A 22,639-nucleotide genomic window follows, 5' to 3' on the forward strand; every position below is an offset into this window, starting at 1 on the left:
AAAGAGGCAACAGTCTGGAGAGCAGGATGGCATTTTCACACTGAGACGCTCTCCAGTGACACAGAGAGACAGAGGGAGAGAGGAAGAGGGGAGGAGGAGGAGGAGGGAAGGAAGTCAGGAAGAGAGGGAGGGAGGGAGGGACAGATTGGCAAGGAGAATGCAAAGAGAGGTAAGAGGGAAGAAGGGGGAGGAGGGAGGAAGTGACAGAGGAAGGACGAGAGAGAAAGAGAGACAGAGCGAAAGAGAGACAGCCTGCCCCTTCTTCTTGTGCTGGGCAGCATAAAGGCTGAGCTGCTAAGAGTTGTATGAGCCACCGCTCTGCTCCGCTCCTCTCCTCTCCTCTCCTCCTCCCTTCCTCCGTCCCTCCCTCCCTCCCTCCCTCCCTCCCTCCCTCTTCCTCCTCACATTGGATTAACCCAGTGTGGGATTTTTCAAACGGTGAGCTGCTACCTGTCACGTACTCGACACGCTTATGTTCAGGGCGGCGTTCAAATCCCCTCATCCCCTTCCAAAAAAGATCACCGTCAGCTCCTTTTACCAATGGCGCCGCACCAAAAGAAACAGTCTCTCTGCCTAAAACACACCCACAACTCCCCCCGCACACACACTCACACTCACACACACACACACGCACATGGATAGAGGGAAACAAGCTCAAACTACTTAGCCAATCACTGAACACTCACACGAACACATCCCTTATTCTTATGCATCCACTGACATTTCATCTGAGCTGCCTGACGGTTTTAATTTCTACCCCCTCCCTCTTATCCTCTTCCTCCTCTTCTTCTTCCTCCTCCTCCACCTCCTCCTCCTCCTCCTCCTCCTCAGCTGTATGTGAAATACTATGCGAGAGTGTTGGGACCAGAGCAACATGTGTAACGCACACTGACGGGCTTCGAGGTCTGCAAAGAAGGCAGTTGAAAGAAAACGGTGGGGTGATTCGATCTGAAGCAGTAGGGGATGGTTGCTCAGCAAATCTACCCGGCCGAGAGAGAGAGAGGGAGAGAGGGAGAGAGGGAGAGAGGGAGAGAGGGAGAGAGGGAGAGGGAGAGATAGAGAGAGAGAGAGAGATTGGGAGATAAAGAAAACGAAGGGAGGGTGGGAGAGAGAGGAATAGAAAGAGCTATGGAGGAATGTGAGTAATGCAATACTGAGTCATAATAAGGCTCATGTGTAGGGCACAGGCCAACCCAGCTGGCCCCTAATACAGTGTGCATGAGAACTATGAGTCGAACACACACACACACACACACACGCACACACATTCTCAAAAGAGGAAGACAAAATGATAAACTATCTTTTACTTTACTGCTTGACTTTTTCTCTCCCGTCTCAGGCTAAAGTTTTGCAGCCATTTGGGGAGCAGTAGAACGCTTACTGAGTGCATGTTCGTGTGTGTGATGAGCACACAAACAGAAAGCGTGGGCATAGGAAGCGATAACAAGCTCACTTTCCTTCTTTTTAATCTCCCTTTTCTTTCCAATTTCTTCCGTTTCTGACTCTGTATTTCGAGTACTTCTTCAACAATTGTTCTACCTGCAAGGTCCTTCAAATCCTTGGCCTTCATCCTCATTGTTTATCAGGTTTTATCTTTACACAATGAAATTTAACTCACCTTGGCTTAGTCCTCCCCCTTCTGTTTTACCCTCCCCCACATCCGTCTTTTTCTCTCCACCAGAGGCGTGTGAGGGGGGGTTATGTACAGGGTTATTGGTCTCCTATGCTGCTTCTAACACACACACACACACACACGTAAAGCGGGCTTGTAGCCACGGCATATTGGATTGAAGGGTCATGGACATGTCACCTGCATGCCTATAACCAAAGACACACACACACACACACACAGGCGTACGGGGTCAGAGCTCAAACACAATAATCTGCGCCAGGGTCAGGCCCACTTGACCAAGAGGTTTATGGGCCCCTAAACCTATCAGGCTGTACGCAAACACACAACGATTGTACAGACAGATACCAGCTAACACACACACACACACACACACACACACACACACACACACACACACACACACACACACACACACACACACACACACACACACACACACACACACACACACACACACACACACACACACACACACACACACACACACACACACACACACACACACAGAGATGATCTGGTTGTTTTAAGCCAGAGCAGATCTATTCTACAGTAATACGACCCGCTGATTGTAAAAGCTATCTTGATTCGTTCAGAGTGGAGGGGGCAAGGGTAGCGACGGACAGTATTTCTTTGTTTTTAATGTATAACTTATGAGTCTTAACAGTGCAACTGATACATTCTGGGATGTTTTGCACCATTGTGGCAGAAGGTAATGTAAAACTTACAAAATATTGTAACCTGGAAGAAAAATGGGAAAAATAGGGATGTTGAAAGAAAAAGGATAACGTGGATCTAATGTGGTCGTGTATTTGGTACTGAAACCAGGACTAAGGACTTCACGTCTTCCTTACATAATCAACAAACAATATGTTGCTGTACAGTAGAGTCACCATGGTAAGAGTTGTTCAGCTCTATGTCACATGATTGGCCATTATATCTGCTGCCTTGTGATTTCTAGTTGTACAATAAATCTTCTTTCATTGCTAAACTAACAACATGGAATAATGTAGCTTTAATGTTAAATGTTGTGTAGAAATATGCACAGTTATAATGTACATATTATAGTATTCTTTAATGTTTGTTTAATATTTTATTGTAGTTTTATTCTATATTCATGTTCTTGGAGCATTTTGCCTGTATTTTCTTTTCCTTACTATGTTTTGTATATAATTGTTATAGTTTGTTGTAGGCACCACTCGTACGCGAATAAGCTACTTGGCAATAAACCCTGAATCTGATAGACTTACAGACCAATTGATGTAACTTGTTTACTTTACAAAATAATGTGTTAAATCGCTAATATAAATATAAATATATAATATTAAATTAACGGACAATTCTTAGAGTGTCCTGTAAGAAATGATCATGCCAGCAGCTGTATCTGTCCGTCTGCTGGAGGCTTCCACTAATGTCAGCATCTGAATGCTGGTTGGTGGAGACTTCCCACTCTGGTCTATTACAGTGTCAGCTGTCCTTCATGTCTGTGAGTGTTCGGGTTTCAAGCCAGACATAGCTGATTAGCTCTGCAGACAGGCCAAACTCAATTTCACCTCATTGGAGCGCCACCACAAAGACTCACTGAGTGGCTCACCTCCCCACCTCCCTACGACCCGACACTGTCACGCACACAAACATACAAAGTCAGACAGAAAGACCTCTACTGACTGATAGACGTGTACTATGCGAGTGTTGGTGATATCGATCCAATAAAACAAAATATGAACCCCATTTTGACCTGGCAGATATCAAAATAAAATTTAAAAAAAAACAGTGGTCATTGTACGGGACACCATTGATCTTATCTGTTAAAATTCCACAGAGACAAGTGAAACTCCCTCTTCAGGAATTAGAATGAAATCTTTTCCCAAAAACTAATTCTAAAAATAGTTTCATCGGTGCTGAAATCAAATGCAATTCCTGGCGCCCTAACTGGGAGAAATGACCTCAAACAAGAGTTCATCTGGATATTGTAACAACTGAGAACCTTTAAACAATCTGCTCGCATCATTATCTGGCTGCGTTCTTATGGTTTCTATGGGAATAAGTTATCGTAGCATCATGTTCTAGTTCGACAGTAATGACACATGTAGTCCTCAGGCAGCGCATGCAAGCGTATGTTTGTGTGCTTGTGTGTGTCAAAGAAGAGTATGTTTGTGTATTTGTGTGTGTCAAGAAGCGTATGTTTGTGTATTTGTGTGTGTGTGTCAAAGAAGCGTATGTTTGTGTGCTTGTGTGTGTCAAAGAAGCGTACGTTTGTGTATTTGTGTGTGTCAAGAAGCGTATGTTTGTGTATTTGTGTGTGTCAAAGAAGCGTACGTTTGTGTATTTGTGTGTGTCAAAGAAGCATATGTTTGTGTATTTGTTTGTTTGTGTATTTGTGTGCTTGTGTGTGTCAAAGAAGCGTATGTTTGTGTATTTGTGTGTGTGTCAAAGAAGCGTATGTTTGTGTATTTGTTTGTTTGTGTATTTGTGTGCTTGTGTGTGTCAAAGAAGCGTATGTTTGTGTATTTGTGTGTGTGTCAAAGAAGCGTATGTTTGTGTATTTGTGTGTGTCAAAGAAGCGTATGTTTGTGTATTTGTGTGTGTCAAAGAAGCGTATGTTTGTGTATTTGTGTGTGTCAAGAAGCGTATGTTTGTGTATTTGTGTGTGTGTCAAAGAAGCGTATGTTTGTGTATTTGTGTGTGTCAAAGAAGCGTATGTTTGTGTATTTGTGTGTGTCAAAGAAGCGTATGTTTGTGTATTTGTGTGTGTCAAAGAAGCGTATGTTTGCTGCGAAATTACAATGTTGAGTCATCACATTACCAAAACATGTAAGACATTTACTGCATGGCAGGAACTCAGAAATCCTGTAAGTCTTCATAACACAAACACACACACACACACACACACACACACACACACACACACACACACACACACACACACACACACACACACACGTGTACATGCACCTGATCTGATTGCAATGGGTCAGCAGACCATTGCGTGCAGAAGTTCATCAGCTGACAGAGGGGGAGGTACGAGTCCTAAACAGAGAGTGTGTGACTCAGAGCTTTGGTCTTGAATTACTTATCATGACACTGCTACAGCATATATATATATATATATATATATATATAAAAACTGTATCCATAGATTTTTTTTAAAAAGACTGTTTGCAGAATTATTTCAAAGTATTTCATAGTATAATAGGAGCAGTATATTAGACACAAACAAAGTTGTGTTTCACAATGGCTCAACAACAACAACAAAGCTGAATTATTATCGTTTGAAGATTTCATCACAACATTAACTCCTGACATGTATTAGATATGAAAGAATCTGGAAACGAGAGTCTACAGCCATGCTAGCAGCTCTCTGAGGCTTAGTTACTGTAAGACACAGCGGTGCTTTGAGGTAAATGCTAATCCCAATATGCTAACATGATCACAAGCACAATGTTACGTAATGTTCATGTTTAGCTGCTATAATGTTCGCCATGTTCACCATCAAGTACAGCTGAAGCTGATGGAAATGTCATTAGTTATGCAGTTATTTATTTATGTCATAAATCAGAGTACTGGACAAATACAACTTTTGACCTGATGATGGCTGTAGATGAAAAGCGTTAACCATTGACATCTGCACCAAATTTTATGGCAACCCATCCAATATTTGGTGAGATATTTTGCTCAGTGGCACTAGAGGGAAAGTCAGGGTATCCTGACCCATTAGGATTCCTCCTCTGGGGACTGTGAATGTCTTTGCAAAATGTCATGGCAGTTTATCCAAAAGATGTTGAGGTATTTCAGTCTGGATCAAAACGGTGGACCGAGACCAAATCGACCAACACTGCCATCCCCAGAGACTGCTGGCAAGGCTAAAAAAGAAAAACGCCCAATCGATCAGACTGCAAACTTTCTAAAATTTTGCAAGCACCAAATATTTCAATAATCAGACCACACAACGAATAACAAACCATGAGAAACCGACTCTTTCACATCCTTTTTTTCACATTAAAACCATCTTTTCTCTTGCCTTTTTCCACAGGGAGGTCAGAGGTTAGGGTCATTTTCTGAGCACTGAACCCTGAGCTGGAAGACATTTCGTGTCTTGCTCAAAGCTACTTCAGCAGGATGGATGCTTGCCAACACAGGGGGCTTGAACCCGAGTTCTTTGCTTGATCAATGGTCTCTTTTACCACTGGGCCTCCCTGTCGTCCCTGATGTTCGTAATGCCGCGTCTTTGGCCACAAATAAAAGCAGGAGTTGCGTTACAGCCGCCGTCACGATGCCAAAGAAAACCCAATGTGCCCAGTGATGACAGACAGTCCTGACCAAATTGTTGTGAAAGCCGGGGTAACATGACTGAACTGTGTGGTGTAATACTGCCACAACTTGCGTGGGAAACAGCGTTCAGCATCGTCTACAATCAGACTACTGAATAAGCTTCGGCTTTAGAGTTTTCCCTTCAGTGTGTTTCTAACATCTCGTGGAGATGCGGCGTCATGTTATCTGTTCACAGTAGCATGTTCATGACACCCTGAGGACAAACCCTTTCAACTATCAAACACAATGCAGGCCATAAACCTGTCATGTCACGCACATACACGGTTTTATAGCATGTGTATCCCTTTGAGAAAAGACGGAAGCTTAGAGAAGAATGCTCTGATCCCAACTCTACAGCTGGAGGGAGAGAGATCCTCCGATAAAACAGAGCCAATGCAAATACAATCTATGTCTGTAGACGCCTGAGAGTCTCGTCTGCATTGTTGTGTAAGCCGTCCTCAGCGGTCCTCAAAACAACTGAACTGACCTGCACACATCCATGCATACAGGTACTCACACATCTCCACAACCTTTTCTCTATCCTACAGCCTTTCTGTCAGCTTGCATATGACATTACATAACATAGCATGCCAACAGAGGCACGGACGTCTGGCCAGTGAGACGCTGGTCTCGCTGAACTTTAGTGATTTGATCAGGGAAGGTTTCATTCAATCAGCCGAAGACTAGCCATGGCATAGGAAAGGATTAAAGTACATGAAGGTTTCACACGCATCCACCAAGGGAGGCCATTTAACACCGGGGCTGCTTTCGGGAAGAATTTACAGTCATAACATTGCGAAACAAGACTAAAATTCTATAGCCATGCTAGCAGCTCTGTGAGGCAAAGCGGGGCTTTGAGCTGAATGCTAACATCAGAATGCTAACATATGCTAACAACGCTAAGCCACGAGGGTTTCCCCCTCTCAGTCGATTAATCAATCGTTTTGGTAAACACAAGGTATTAAAGTGGTGCTTTTGTGTGATTCTTTGTGGAGAACCTCCGTTTTACAGATCTGTTGATTAAATGGTTTTAACTAATCGAATATTCGACCAAAAACTATGGTTGAGAACAGCCCTATTCCCCACTTTAGTTAAATGTTATCATGCTAGTTGTCATGTGCAACTACACTAACTAGCACAAAACACAATGTAGAGCTGAGGGTGATGTTAATGTTATTAGTTTTGCGGGTTGGACACTGATGATGGAATAAACAAGTCAGGAGATCACCAAAGACATTAAGATACATCGTCTGGGAACCAATAGTGTCTGTAAACTCCAATGCAATACGTCCAATAGTTGCTGATATTTATTATTGGACCGACATTGCCATCACTCGAACTATGCCACTAACATCTTTCCATATAGAATTTTAAGCATTAAAGGGTGACTTCTGTATTTTCCATGTTTTTGTATCTACGACACATTTGGTTCACCCTCCTCTGCCCGTTGCCCCCTCTACTCTGGCTCAAACAAATACGGGAATCCATCGAATTCAAAGACCTCATCCACTTTGTCGAAATCATCTAAATATTTAACCATGAAATTGAAAATATTTCAGATAACACTAAGCTATGCTTTCTGTAGTCCAACACAACAAACTCTGACCGGCTGGCAGTCACGTTTCCACCACTGTCTTGCAGCAACATGTCAATTTCAGAACGTGACTTCCCCTTGAGCAACACTCTTTCCATAATGTTGTCAAGACGCTTATAATAACAATCAGAGCCTGTCAGAGGCAAAAACAAGGGAAAACAGGGTGCAGGTTGAAAAATACAGAAGTTACCCATCAATGTATCACTGTCAGATCAATTATTGCTCGTGAACTGATCAAATTATAGTGTTTCACATGATCCCATCACCTCCAGCCACACATGCATCAGTCTCCCAGCCACCTCCTCTGCTTGTCCAGCCAAAAGGTTTTTCTCTTTAGCCGACGATGATAAACAGGATGGAATGTTGGAAGTGATTTTTCCATGTGCTTTTTACTCCTTCCAGTGCAAGCTTTATCGCTGTTTGTGCAGGAAGAGTACAACAATCTTCCTGTTTTTGTGTCACGGTGAAGCATTCTTGAAGAATTTCTTGCCTACACCAACCCGGCGACATGCCATGAAAAATAAAGAAGAAGCAAAATGCTGGAATGACTCATCGATGTCAGATACAAGCATATGCAAAGCAGCGAAAAGAAAAACACCAAACTGCATTTAAACTGATCCAAACACACCACTTATCACAAAAAAAAAAAGTATTTCTTCCCCGTAACAAGCACTGGGCGATTATTTGACTCTTTAGATTCAAGACATGCGTTAAAAGAGCAAAAGTGAACAAAATGAAGATGTTCTGGGAAAGACATATGATGCAACATCTGTTCAGCTCAAACACACACAAAAGATCCTTTGTGCAAACTGCAAACTTGCTCTTTGACTCTAGACCTTGTGAGTTGATGTCAACGAAATGCATAAATAATGCTTGGCCTTATCACATGTGTATGCGTGTGTGTGTGCACTGAGTGTATAATTTAGTGTGTGTGTGTGTGTGTGTGTGTGTGTGTGTGTGTGTGTGTGTGTGTGTGTGTGTGTGTGTGTGTGTGTGTGTGTGTGTTGAGAGCATCTAAAATAACTTTTATTGTTCAGGTTGGGCATCCTGAAAACGTCTTTGAGAGGGATGGAACATTCCTGAGACAGGACGCTCTACCGGGGGAAGGAAGGGCAAGGCTGTGACAGACACACACACACACACACACACACACACACACACACACACACACACAGTGACGTTAAGAGCCAAGGTTGAAGCGTGTGAACCGGAAATGGGCGCCTGTCTTGCCGCGGACAGATTCAGAAGGTTCAGAAAGCTCCGACCTGCAGACGTTCCCAGCCGCGTTCCCAGCTCCACTACGGAAGTCTGCACTCTGTCTGCAGCATCCTGGAGACATCGCTCACCTCCGTCCACAGCAAAACATGTCCGTCACTCTGTATGTGTGTGTGTGTGTGTGTGTGTGTGTGTGTGTGTGTGTGTGTGTGTGTGTGTGCGCGTGTGCGTGTGATTGATAATGACGCTCCCACAATAACACACACACACACAGTCAGATAACCCAGGGTGAGCTGTTGTGTAATGGAAGGAAAGGCTGTCTGCAGCCAAAGTCAACACATGCTGCTCTGACCTGAACATAACAGGCCAGTCAGCTGGTTTCAAAACACACACACACACCCTCTCTTGTGATAGTGGTCAAGTAGAGGACATCACATACATTGAGGAGTCCAAAATAGATCACAACTATAGTGGTAACCAGTAACAACTTTGAAAAAGTACTTAAAAAGTAGAGGAGAGGTTGTATGGGCGTGCTTACGTGGATGTCGGCGGTCTGAATGGGGCTGAGAACGGGGGAGCCTGCCGGGCTGCAGAGCTCAGGGAAAGGGTTGGGGATGGCGGGCAGGGAGGCCGGACGCAGCAGATGCTCTTCCTGCAGACACCTGCAGAGGGAGACACACACACTATTGTCATGGCTGGGTGATTAATGAAAGACTGACAATACTGTATGCACACAATGACTGGCATCAGTTTGGGAAAAGAGAAGGTATGGCACACATATTAGAAGTTTTTCTTGAGGCTATGCTGTCTTGTTTGTTTTTAAGCATATTTTCACAGTGCTTCCAGCTGTCTTTATCTTAATATAAAACAGAGAAATCAATGCAGGGGGCAGGTTATGTGCGTCTACCTGACGGCCTGGATGTGCATGGGCTGGGAGTGCCGCAGCCTCTCCCTGGAGGGGGAGGAAAGGGGCGGGGGCGGGGTGTGTCGACGGTGGGCCTGGCCGTGTGACGGGTAGGCGGGGTGCATGTGGTGGTGGTGAGGAGCGGGCACGTGGCCGTTGTTCAGGAGCAGCGCCGTGTCTGCCTGCGTAGAGTAAACGCTCTCCATGGAGGAGTTCATGTCATTCACCAGCTGCTCCAGATCCACATCGTCCTCTGCGTGAGGCGGGATGGGAGAGGGAGAGAAAGGGAAGGAGGTAGAAAGTGAGCGACAGTGAAACGCTGCAGGACAGCAGATATCCACTGGCCTCAGTGGGTAACAGTGTTTGAGAAATTATTTTTAAACCATCCACAACCAGCTGATAATCATTAGAAATCATATGAATCTGTTCAGTTCAACTGTAGCCGCCAGGTTAATGATTAAAACAGAGCTACAGGAGAAGCAGAGTGATTCAAGTTGTTCATGTTTTCTCTCGATAGTTCACATGAACGGCTTAATAAAAAGGTCAAACAAGACAAACTATGAAGTCTGGTTATGAAAATGTCAATGTGATGTGTCTTGTCTTTAAAAGACAGAGAGGAGTCAACACTATGGAAGCCAGTTTGTCAGAAGTTGTCATCAAAGGGATCCTGTTGGGGTGAAAAGTTAACTTTCTGGTCTGTAAAGGGTTACCTGTTAGAACAGACAGCTCAGCAGTTTGACCTTTTGTCCCACTCCTACCTACTGAGGCAATGCCGCAGCATTCTGGCAAGTGCCTTTAATTTGTTGTAATTTAACACGGTCAACAGTCAAAATATTGCCAGAAGCACTGGGTCCTGAACCATCGATCACCAGACCAGAGAGCAAGAAAGAACACACAGCCTTGTTTTGAAGTTTCACTCCTCCTCGTGTTGGATTTCACTTTGGTTTGGATTTCTTCCAATGGCTGTGTAGTACACCGACTCACTAGCTTGCCATTGGTCCGATTACGTGGAACCTGTCGTCCACCGGGCCGAGTAGTTAATCAAGCGCTGGAAGTTGGCATCAACAGTCACCCAACAGACTGAACCCACACCAATCCAAACCAGGGTGAAAGGATCCAGTCAACAAGGCAGTTTCCAGTCAGGGCTCCTTTCACCTGACCTGTTACTAATTAACTGAAGTCAGTCCAGGATTAATACTGAATCAATTACCCTTCAGGGACAAATGGAGCAGAACTTCCAGACTGCACTCGTTACGTACCATTTATCAAGTTTACAAGCTAATATTAATGCTAGCTAGTGGGGAAACGTGAAATCTCTCTAATAAAGACAGTTTTAGGTTAAAGGAATACTTTGCCACCAAAATGTCATTTTATATCTCAATTCCTCGCCCAGTGTTACCTTGAATTTGTGAAGAGAACTTTGTTTTACTCACATGCCTAAAAGGTAAACAAAGAACCCAAACAATTCTTGATGAATTGAAGTAATTGGTTGCCACGTTTAACAACAGCGAAACTACATCAAAACATCCGTTTAAAAAAACTCTCTCGCAACTCGTTTATCCATCTTCACTTCTGCATAACTGTGTGACATTTTAGCGAAGATGCATGCGTTTGGGAAGTAGTGAGCATATGACTGGATAAAAATTACACTGCACTAGTTGCGTGAGAGTTTGTAAACGGATATTGTGATACAGTTTCAATTACTTAAATTCATCAAGACTTTTCGTCTTTTTTGTTTGTATCCTTGCATGCGAGAAAAATATATAAATGATCATTTTGGAGGGTTAAGTGCTCCTTTGAGTGCCTAGTATGTCTCCATGTGTTTCTTTAAGTGTGTGTCCAAAGCCATTTGGTCCCGTATGTGTCCCACCAAGACGCCACACTCAGAATTCCTAAAATTCCTTTAAGAAGAAATTACAGCACTTCTACAGCCTGTGCATGGCATATGGTGGCCAAATGATCAGGACGAAGTAGGGCACCAAAACACACACACACACAGAAGAGCCGAGGACATCATGTACGCTATGCAGCGTTGATGATCATGTGCATGTAATTATACAGGAGAATTCAAAGAAAAAGCACACATTGTACTGCATGTACACACGCACACAGTGAACACGCACGCCGAGCGGAAAAGAAGCCGCTGCAGAGCAGGAACAGCAGGACTCGGCCCGTCTGATCTCAGATCACAAAGGAGTTTGCATGACACACATATGCACACATACGCACACAGAAAGGACAGTCTGGGACACAAGGTCATGTGATGCTGGGGTTCATGAGTGGGACATGGGTAGGCGGGGAGGCACACACAGTTGGAAAAGAACAAGAGAGCACACGAGGACAGTCAGAGGTGATTATTATGTAAAGCCATGACATGTGGGCCTTTTTCACAGCAGACATTTAGACTCGTCACAGTAGGAAAAGCACAGGCGTGAGTCAGCTTGCATAATACCAGGAACCGAGGCAGGTAAATGAAATTGAGCATAAATTCATTTTATTATTTATTTGCTATTATTATTTGCTGACAGCCTCTCACAGCCTAGGTGGGTCCCGCCTACATTAATTAATTAATCTTCCGTGACTACTTTTTAGGAGTTGTTGACTATCAAAGTGCAGCAGTCGTGAATGAGGAGGTGGTGAAGAATCGTTGGTTCAGTTGTCATTGGAAAGTCTGGCTTTCTGGACAGACCGCACGTTTTCCCAATTTGTCACTTTATATATGCAAACACGTAAAACAAACATTTCATCAAGGCAAAATATCCACCTCCATCATCTTAATCTGGGGTGTGGAAGGTTTTCTCTCTTGCACCTCTGCTCCGTTGAAGCACCACTTTGTGTTTAAGGCCGATAAGCCGGCTGCAGTTTTACATTAAAATGTAGCCCAGTGCAGCTTTAAGAGGATAATGATGGTATCATTGGCATTCCTCTCCCTCTTCCCATTGCTGGCTTGGCCCACGCTGCACTGCTGGCTTCAGAGGGGGAAGCCAGTGAAGTATAGCATTAAAATATATCCTTCCTCTCTTCTACGAACTGCAACTTTTGAATGTAGATTAACTGCTGCAGTACTCTGGTTAGCATCTGACGACAAAACCTACCATACAACCGCGGCCAATTCATTCCTGCAATATCCCAGAATACGCTGAATGAGCGCTCTCTATCCCTGGCCACGACAACCTGCAATCAGCGATCTCTGACGGCAGTCTAGAGGTCAGAGAGGAGAGCTGGACGTTCATGGGCAAAGTGCAATTGAGTTCCTCTATAGGTTATATTTAACATAAAACTGCAGTCGTAGTCAACAAATACTTTATATTTTGTACTCAGATCAGGTCGTATTTATCTGTTGTCTGTGTAATCACATTTTGCATTGCACATGTTTTCACTGTGGACAATGAAGTGAAAGTGAAACTAGGGAGGTCACGCTCCATCACCACACATGATGTGTAAATGTGGGTGGGTAAAGTGACTCTCTTAACAACCTTTACTGAAATGCAAGTATTTCTTTTGCCATCGCTATTTTGGCTTTTCTGCAACCAGAAGTGGCAGGAGAGAGTGATGTTGCAACCGACGGCTCAATGAGACATTTTTGGCGACCAAAATGTTACAATTAACATTCGTGAAGTGAAAACACACTGTGAAAGGGTTAAAGTTGTAAGACGCAAACGCAAACAACTCCAAGACTGAACAACGCCGTGGTAGCGACCTGTCAATCTCAAAGTGGCCCCGCCCTAAAGCATACCCTGCTTTATCGTTTATTTTACCATCATTTACTAAATGAACATCATGCTGTATTGAAGAAGACTACAAACTATCAAACTCATGTTTACAATGTTTACTGAGGCTATAAATCAAAGTGAGAAGTAGAGTCATTTTCTCATAGACAATCAGATTTATTGCAACCAAAGAAGTCGCCCCCTGCTGGCCATTAGACATATTTCTTTAAGACACTTCCGCATTGGCTTCACTTTTAAGAACCAGAGGTATCCAGCTTGTGTTTATACTGAGCAGCACACAAAATGAACGCTATTAAAGTGAAGCAGTAATCGTAGTTATGAACGAAACATTAAATCTTTTCAAGTAAATTGGCTCGCTTACATGTAATCGACACCATGGTACGTATCAAGACACATGTCATCAGATCATCATAAAGGCAGGCCCGGCATAAACCGAGGGCATGTAACCCGAGCCTGGCATGATCTAAATATACAGCACGTCCCGTCAGTGAGGTTGATGTGATGTTTCTCTGGAGTGCAGAGTCAGAATGACACAGTAGCTTGGTGCCTTTTCACTGAAGTCATCAATCAGTTCTTTTTCTACAAAACGCACTCGACGACTGATGGCTACACTAGAAAACGAGTCAGCTTGGAAACAATGAAAACATTCGACTTTGCTGCTTATGCAACTATATGATCTTTTTCCTCTTACCATGAACTCTCCCTCTGCCTGGCACTGAATGACCTACAGGCCTAAATAAACACCTCACCCGATTCACGCGAAGCCATATTTAATGCTCTCACGCAAGCGTAGACCACCACACATCAGCAGAGCGGACAATCCACACAAAAAAAACAAGCAGCGTGATAAAAAAAAATAGGTTGGGGAGAGACTCCCCCTTTTCTCCCCACAAGTTGGCCGCTTTCCAAAAAGGATTTCCAAGATTTTCCACGATGGCTGAAGAGAGTTCTGGGAATATATTAGGATGGAGGGCGGGGGGTAGAAAAGTGCTGAGCAGTGCTAAAGAAAAATAAAAGGGGGGCGGTGAGGCATTTTAACACTTGTCTATAACCTCTCCATCTGGAGAGCAGAGCCTGCAGTGATGAAGGGAGACAATGTCCTAGATGGAGATGGAGATAGAGGAGGAGAGGGGGGATTTCGAGGAACACAGGAAGAACATTCAGTGGGCCAGCAAATGTGTTTTGGCTGGAGACATCCCATAAAGAGAAGGTATGAGAAAAGAATGTGAAGTGAGTAAAATATGGAACGAACTGTTTCTTCTTTTACGACATTGAGAGTAGAAAAAGACATTGTGGGATAACGGGCATATCATTTATCGCTTCATATTTCATATTTATATTCCCTGAACAGATCTGACATAAGTGGGATGAGGAGCGGAGAGTTACCGTGATGATGTGGCAAGTTTTCATTGGCCGAGCGCTGAAAGCCTGGAACAATCAGCTCCTCAGGCCGGCGAGAGGAAGTGCGGTCCATGCTTTCCTGTCAAAGAAAAGGCAAGAAGAAGAACAATTTTGATTAAAACAGGCAAAGACCATGTTGTAAACGCCATGCAGGGGGTTTAACATGTCAGATATTTCAGTGAAGGGTAAGACAACGTGTTTGTTTCAGAGTTCAGAGGGTCTGACAAAGGGAGGGTTCATGCCTCTGCTCTCGAGGAACATCAAGCCTCAAGTTCAGAGGTCAGTGACACTTTGACCCTGTGGCTCTGTGACTTTCTGAACTCTGCGCTCTCTCGCTCTCTCTCCCTCGCTCTCTCTCTCTCTCTCAAACACACACTCGTTTCAAACAGTCACGTGTGAAACTCACCCCAGATACTGACTTGTGTGTTTCAAAAACCCAACAACAGATCAATCACTTTTAAGAGCAAAAACATACCAGCTCAGGCACACTTAAACAATCTCACACGTCACACGGAGATGCACACACACACACACACACACGTACATGCACACTTATACACTGCCAAGTTCCTCACACGTTGTCTAATTTGAAGCAGCTTCACAGCAATAAAGCTGCAGTGAAGAAGGGGAGGGAATAAAGCCAAACAAATTTTCGATCTTCCCTTTTCCAGGAAAAAGAAGAACGAGGAAGGAAAGCTTCCAGGAACTGCTCGTGTCCTGGGGTCACGCTGTGCATGTATGCACACACACACACACACACACACACAGAAATTTACACTCACAGCTCCACTATGTGCTTCGAAAACATCCATAAATGCCCAGAGCTAGATTTATAGCTCTGAGAAGCAGCAGCCAAAAGCTTTCCAAGGAAGGCAACTTGGCTGCAAGGCCTGTGTGCTGAAAAATAAAGTCTGCAGGCTTCAGCTAAAGCGCTTAGCTTCAACACTCCCTCCCAACACTCCCTCCGATACATTTACTCATCATGTCAGTGACATTAAAGCAAACATGCAAACAACAATGAGCATCAAATCCACCGACGAGAAAACCTCACATTAACCTCTTAGACTCTTAACGGCATCCACTACAAACCCAGAAAACGTGATTTTAAATTCTAGAAAAGATCTTCTTAAAAGAAACCTTTTGGGGAATGCACTTACTCGCTTTCTGGCTGTGAGCTACACCATGACCAGACTGTAAACAAGGGAAACAGCTAGCCTGAACCAACAGAGCCAGGCTTGCCGTTTCCTCAGTTTCCTGTCTCTGTGCTAGGCTAAGCTAACGGGCTGCTGCTGGCTGTAGCCTAATTTGACAATGCAAGTAAAGATCTTGTCTTACTATTCCATTAAGATAGCAGATATGTCAGGCTGTATTATGGGAAATATACAAAGACATACTTCTACTAGATGCAATACTGCAGCCATAAAAACTAAATAAATAAAAAGTGCAAGAATCATAACGCTGCAATGAAGTGTTGGGAGTTTCTAAATTTAAAAAAAGAGGAGTTCACGATGTTCCATTTTGTTTTAGGTGAACATTCTTCTTCAGCACTCTCAGCACTGGTTTGGGATTACCTTCTCGAGGACATAAGGGTGTAATTGTGTGGAGTTGGCGGCAGGACAGTGAACTAGATCTAGTAACAGATATCAGTACCCGCAGTGTTAATATATAGCAACAAGCAAATCCCTTCCCCTCAGCAACACTCGTGCAGTAAAAGAGTCAGCTTTAACGGCTACATTCCCTATTAAAACTTCATTGTGAACTCCCAGTAATACACTTTCACTGATTCTACAGTCTGAAAAGATGGTGTGCTGATGCTACCTTAATGGTCAACTAGGTCCCGAAGTGACGAGAACTGATCTTGGCAAAGACATTGCCGTATTAAACATACTTTTCTGATTATTCTGGTGGCTTGACTACAGTCTGTGCTAAAAAACATCTTGAATGAGTGCGAAGAAATCTTGTTAAAAGTTACAGATGTCAAAATTACTACATAAGAATTCCATTGTGTAATAAGACTGAATTCGTACTTTGTCAGGAAGACTTTTAAAATGCTTGCTTTCTGAATAGAGTTCTGATCGATCAGTGCTAAGCTATGCTAACATTGTAGCTGCTCCATAAACACTCAAAATAACAAAATGTACGCATAAATACGGCAGCAACGTTATTGTTTGTACTATAGACAGTCTATGGTTTATACACATACATTAATACACATCGATTTTTATCCCGTTTCTGTATGAGGCAATATCGTAGGCCGCTACAATATGTCTTACTCAACTCAAATTCCACGTATTTTCCCAACGCAAGTTTGCATTTTTTTTGCGTCTTTGCGTTGACTTGTCTTGTTATTGCATCGCGCAAAAAGATCGCGTCACGCATGGTGGGAACACACCATAAAGCAGCTGCTTGTGAAGCTTGTGAACTCCAATCAAATGGTGTGTTGAGCCACAAAATTAAAAAGTTTGTTTGGTTTTGGCTTGACTGTTAATATGGCGGTTGGGTCATAAACCTTCTCATTTTACAGTGAAACAGTTCACTAAGTTATGTTTCTGAAATCATCTGAGGAGAGAAATATAGGCAATGTAGTGACATCATCTTTATTCATATTTGAAACCAGTTTTTTCACAGATTCTCTGTCTCATGTACTACTATATATAGTTATATATATATATATATATATATATCAGGATATAGTGGCAGTTTGAGCAAAAAGCTATTATTATATATATATATATGATACATGGTTATAGCTCCTTGGGTTTGAGTGAGGTATTTCCTGTGTTAAAGAAATCTGTTTGGGCCAGTGTTTTGGTTCTTGCAGTCAGCAAAAACTTTTAGAGAAAATGTTTGGCCAGGAGCTCCGATCAGCTTGACACATTCGGGTTTCTCTGTGACTGCTCTTGACATCTGTTTGTTGTCTCCCCTTTCACTCTGTAGCCCACAGCATTAACATCTAGGCATTTCAACATACCTTCTCTCGGAGAATCAAAGGCTACGCTTCCTCGAAAGCACACGTGCGAGACTGAGCGTGCCCGTTGCCACGGCGGACACTGCATACAGCCGCTGACCTCTGACCTCTCAGAAAATAAAGACAGAAAGAGCTGTAGTCCATGGTCTCAGACAGAACATACACGTTCGGGGACTGTTGGCACAAATACTGATTATCAGGGGTGCAGGATCTGTTGAACGCGTCATTCTTTCTGCTCTTCTGTCCGGTTAAAGTCCGAACTTAAGTGGTGCTTCGAGTCTGTGGACGGCGGTGTCTTAGTGCTCTGCAGTTCATGTGTATGCACATGAACAAATACACACTAATATGTAAGGAGATGGGAGGGAGAAAGATCTGCTGGCTGCTCCCTCTGAGACACTTCTGGCACAGATCCGAAGTTCTCACTAAGATGCATATACACACACACACACACACACACACTCACTCACACACACACTTTGTAGACAGGCCTGGAACGCTGCCCAGATTCCCCAACATGCCCAGCGTTATGTGTAGTGTTATGCAAGTATGCAGAAACGAGGGCTCATTTGCTCCTTATCTACACACACTAAACCTACAGTGACTGCCTGCAGATGGGGTAAATATGTGTGCGTGCAATGCTGTGTCACGTCAACTGGCAAGCTTTACATAACCACACACACACACACACACACACACACACACACAGCAATGTTGTAACCCACTTCTCTCCCTCTGACTATCAAACTTTTTTTTCTCCGCTAGATGCAGGGTGGAGGAATGTTGTTTTCTATGGGGATTCGATTCACTATTCACTGCAGTCTTACTGGTGCAAAACCCTTTCCTGGAAGCTAACGTGAACCAATCCAACTTCATGTCAGCTCACCGGGGGTTCAGCGGTCCCACGGTTTGGGTTAGCAGGGAGCTGCATTTTTGTACCTCCACTAAGAGGAGTAAGGCAGCTGAGGCTACGTCACCTCCATCGTCCCATCGGCCCCAGTGAGACGTCATGCCATCAATCCCAAGCCCCCCCCCCCCCCTGAGCCTGTCAAAGAAAGCCTGCAGCTTGTTATTGTTGTTTGTTTAGCGCTCTATTTATAGACCTCCACGATGCTCTTTAGCCAAATTCTTTAGGTTACTGGCGGGTTGTACTGGAGAAAATCCGAGCGGAGAAACAAAGGGCTCATTTTGCAGGAGTTCAACAGAGGAAGTGGGTCTGTTGTGCTGCACAGACGCCATATTTTACCTAACTAGGCCAAGAGTCATTCACTGTGAAGCAAGTAGACTCACACTATACACAAGTTGATGATGAAAATAATAATTATAATTATAAAACATGAAGCAAAAAAACTTTTTGGACCTAATGATTTAAATAAGGGCTATTAAAGTGTTCACACTGGGAAGGTTTACCTAAAAATAAAATTCACATATCAATTAATTTCCTGAATCAACGACAGCTACTCACTCCCAGCAACACTTGATTCCCCAGATCTACTTTGTTGTAACCGATCCGACATCACGATGCGAGAACCACGAGGAGCGAACATTAAGTTATTGAGCAGCAGTTGGACAAAAATGATACCAAAGATAATTTTGTCCGCATAACTGATCTTTGCAGTGGTCAATAAAGAATGAATTGCAAAATGTGCAGATTACAGACAGAGATGTCAATACATTTGGTGAAGAGCGCATCATGACTTGTTTAGGACTCAAATTTCACAGTCTTCATTTGGGATTTGAGTACAAAGACTTGAGACGTACTTGCATAAGAATGACTCGGTTCCACCTCTGACCTTAAGACCTTCGGACAGACTGTCACGGAGTTTTTGGGGGCATAATTAACAAAGGCTGGGTCGATGTGCCTTTTAGTTCTGGCCTCAAGAAACAATCAAGAGGTTGGAGTTTGAGGATCTAAAGGACCAAGCAGGCATATATGTCGACAGATACAACAGGCGAGCCGAGCCATTCAGTGATATAAAAACCATTAAAAATAATTTAATGTATTTTAAAGTGTGGGCTCTCTGTTTGGTTATCGTCAGACAACGTGCTGCTGTGTTTGGTAGGAGCTGTATCAAAATGTAGTCTTGATTTAACTATAATAAATAATTCAGAGTCATCTACAGACTTATGTCAGAGATGCATAAGATCAAGTCATTGATGTAACTGTAATCATTTGATCCTACAGAGACGTGCACACAAATACCGAAAGTTAACAACTCGCCCTTACTGCAGTGGCGTCTCCCTAAAAGATGTGCATGTTTGAACGTAAGAAGTTTAAAATGTTTTCTTTTACTTTCTATGTAAAGTCATTTTTGACAAAGGAGTCTAGGAGTCTAGGAAGAACCTTTGCAGTTCTCATCTGCTCCAATAGTAGCAAACCTCAACCTGCTAGCTTAGCTAGCTAATGTTAGTGGGCTAAAGACACCGTCCATAAATTGTTCAGGCTACAAGCCCAAATCCATTTTTTTGGCACATCCAGATTGATTTTTAAAATTGGATTAATTGTCTTAACCCAAACCATGATGGAGCCATCGTTAAAGTTATAAGTTACACCTGCGCTTTTCCTGCATTACTTAACGATAACATGCTCTTGATTAACACGCTACCACCCACCACTGACAAGCACACATGCATATAACACACAAAATATTCACCTGGTAGTTTGAGTGATGTAGGAAGTAGTCAGGGCATCCCGCTAAGGCCATGGTGTTCCTTCAGTGTTCCCTCTGCTGGGAATGACACCCGCTGGTCTCGCCAGCACCCTGCTCATGAAGGAATGGACACAGCACAGAAAACAGAAGCTATCACTAAAATGACCAAACAGAGATGACAATATTCACTGAATGAGAAAGGAAAAATAAAGTCAAGTAGTGAGGCAATTATCAAAAAAGGTGAATTACAATAAATAAATCATCACCAGGTGAGTTTCAATGCAGCAACTTTGTAAAAACGGTTTTCTAATTGGTGCACCTGAAAACAAGAAACAAAAAAAAAACAACCTTACATCCCTCTCTCTGCTAAAGAGAAAACAAAGCCCGCATGAGCAAATAAATGTGCGTGCATGGATGAACGTGTGCACACCGAATCCAATGTAAACACAGCCATTGTGTACGACACACACACACACAAGTCCGTACCCAAACAAAGCCTGGGGCTTAAGACTAAATAAGAAACCCTGTCCAAGCTGGCAACACATGACCACTCACCACCTGCAGACTGAAGGAGAAGGCGAGAGGGGGAGGGAGAGGGGTCGAGTCGTTCGGAAGTAACTTGAAATAGGAGTCGTCTATTTCCACTGCATTGTGCAGCGTTATCTGTTGTGAGTAAGCAGAGGGAAGTTGTGCGTACGTGTGTTTGGAAAGAGGATACACACTGCAATAAGTCAAGCTGTTCAGCATTGAGTCTTGTGTTGCTTAGATGCAAATCATGAATGCATTGTTGCATAGAGGGACATCTTTGATGCAAGTTGTTATCGATTATCTAATGGTAGCTACACCCTAAAATGTATACAATCCACTTAAATATGAGGGTTCCTTGGCGTTGCATCATGTTGTTTTTGAGTCCGATTTCTATCCACATTTGTTCTAAAAGTTTTGGCTGGAAAACACGTATCCTCGCCTGTTGGTGGAAATCCCAGATCACCATAAAACTCCAATTGACTGCTCCCTTTAAAAACTCCTATTGGCACCCAATTTCCTGAAAAGCTGCAATAACATTTTAGAGACGTCCAGCTCATTCGCTCAATTCAAGAGAAATACACACACTGCACAATGGGAAGAAATGACTTGTTAAGATGGATCTTTTAGCAGCCCACATACAAACTTCAGGGAAGTGCTGCAACCGATACTGTTTTCCAACAAACTGAATATACACACACACACACACACACACACACACACACACACACACACACACACACACACACACACACACGCTGAACTCTGCTTCTCTCTCACTAAATAGCTCCACTCACTCCTCGACTCTGCTGGTTTCTCTTCACTTTCTCTCCCAGCATGTCTCCATTGTACGGGTTATTATATAACATATCAGATGGTTCGAACAATATCTCTTCCTCCTCCTCCTCCTCCTCCTCCTCCTCCTCTCTCTCTTCACCCCACTAATTACTGTTTCCACTGGGGCTCTGCTATCTTTAGGTCGCTCTGCTGACTGAGAATCTGTGTCTAAATGTGTGTACACACAGTGAAAGGACAGCATCTCCACTGCTGATAATTGCACACTTTCTTTCTTTTTTTTTTTACTGCGACTGGTTTTATATCTCACACGTTCCTGCATAGGCTTATGCATGTGTTCACACCAATCAAACAGCTGGCCAAAAGGGCAAACTGGGCTGATCGTATATGTGGCTAATAAGCCTGAAAGCAAAGCTAAAGCGCCAAGTGCTTGACATTTGCTGACATTTGCAGTTCCTCCTGCAGAGAAAGGGAGTAATTCAGCTTTACTGGTCATACGGGGAGATCTAGGTTATTAAATGGAGCAGGGAGCAACTTAATAATGCCACACTGTGAGAGTGTGTGTGTGTGTAGATATAACACACCACCACACATCACATCTTTTTAAGTACAAATAACCACAAGCGCTGACATTGAGTGCGTTTTAGTAGCAGGTTTTACAGATTTACTGCATTTTCTCAACAACAAAATAAATGAACACAAGTAGTCTTCAATGACATACTATCCACGTGCACCTGTACTTTACACACACAGCAGTATAATTCTACCACTTAAAGGCCTTAATGTTGCCCGATCCCAAACAGAGCCGAAGTCTTCTTTATGCACCAGGAAGGAAGGAAGCAGGACGTTTAGCAGCATGCAGAGATTAGCCTATATTAGGTCACAGCTAATGGAGCTTTATGACAGACCATCAACAG

The 22,639-nt window shown here is 43.3% G+C and overlaps 1 protein-coding gene across 1 annotated transcript in view; it reads right to left on the reverse strand.

Annotated features, from left to right (window-relative positions):
• LOC306708812 (growth factor receptor-bound protein 10-like) overlaps positions 1–22,639 on the reverse strand; it is a 41,090-nt gene that overhangs the window by 17,702 nt on the left and 749 nt on the right. The window contains exons 2-5 of the mRNA XM_079176753.1: positions 20,406–20,513; positions 14,772–14,865; positions 9,658–9,907; positions 9,289–9,412 (exon numbers count right to left, since the gene is read on the reverse strand). Coding sequence (XP_079032879.1) covers positions 9,289–9,412; positions 9,658–9,907; positions 14,772–14,865; positions 20,406–20,456 — 519 coding nt within the window. The 5' untranslated portion in view covers positions 20,457–20,513. The remainder of the gene's footprint in view (positions 1–9,288; positions 9,413–9,657; positions 9,908–14,771; positions 14,866–20,405; positions 20,514–22,639) is intronic.

Source organism: Pholis gunnellus (assembly GCF_910591455.1).
Source record: "Pholis gunnellus genome assembly, chromosome: 16".
NCBI classification, from domain to species: Eukaryota; Metazoa; Chordata; class Actinopteri; order Perciformes; family Pholidae; genus Pholis; species Pholis gunnellus.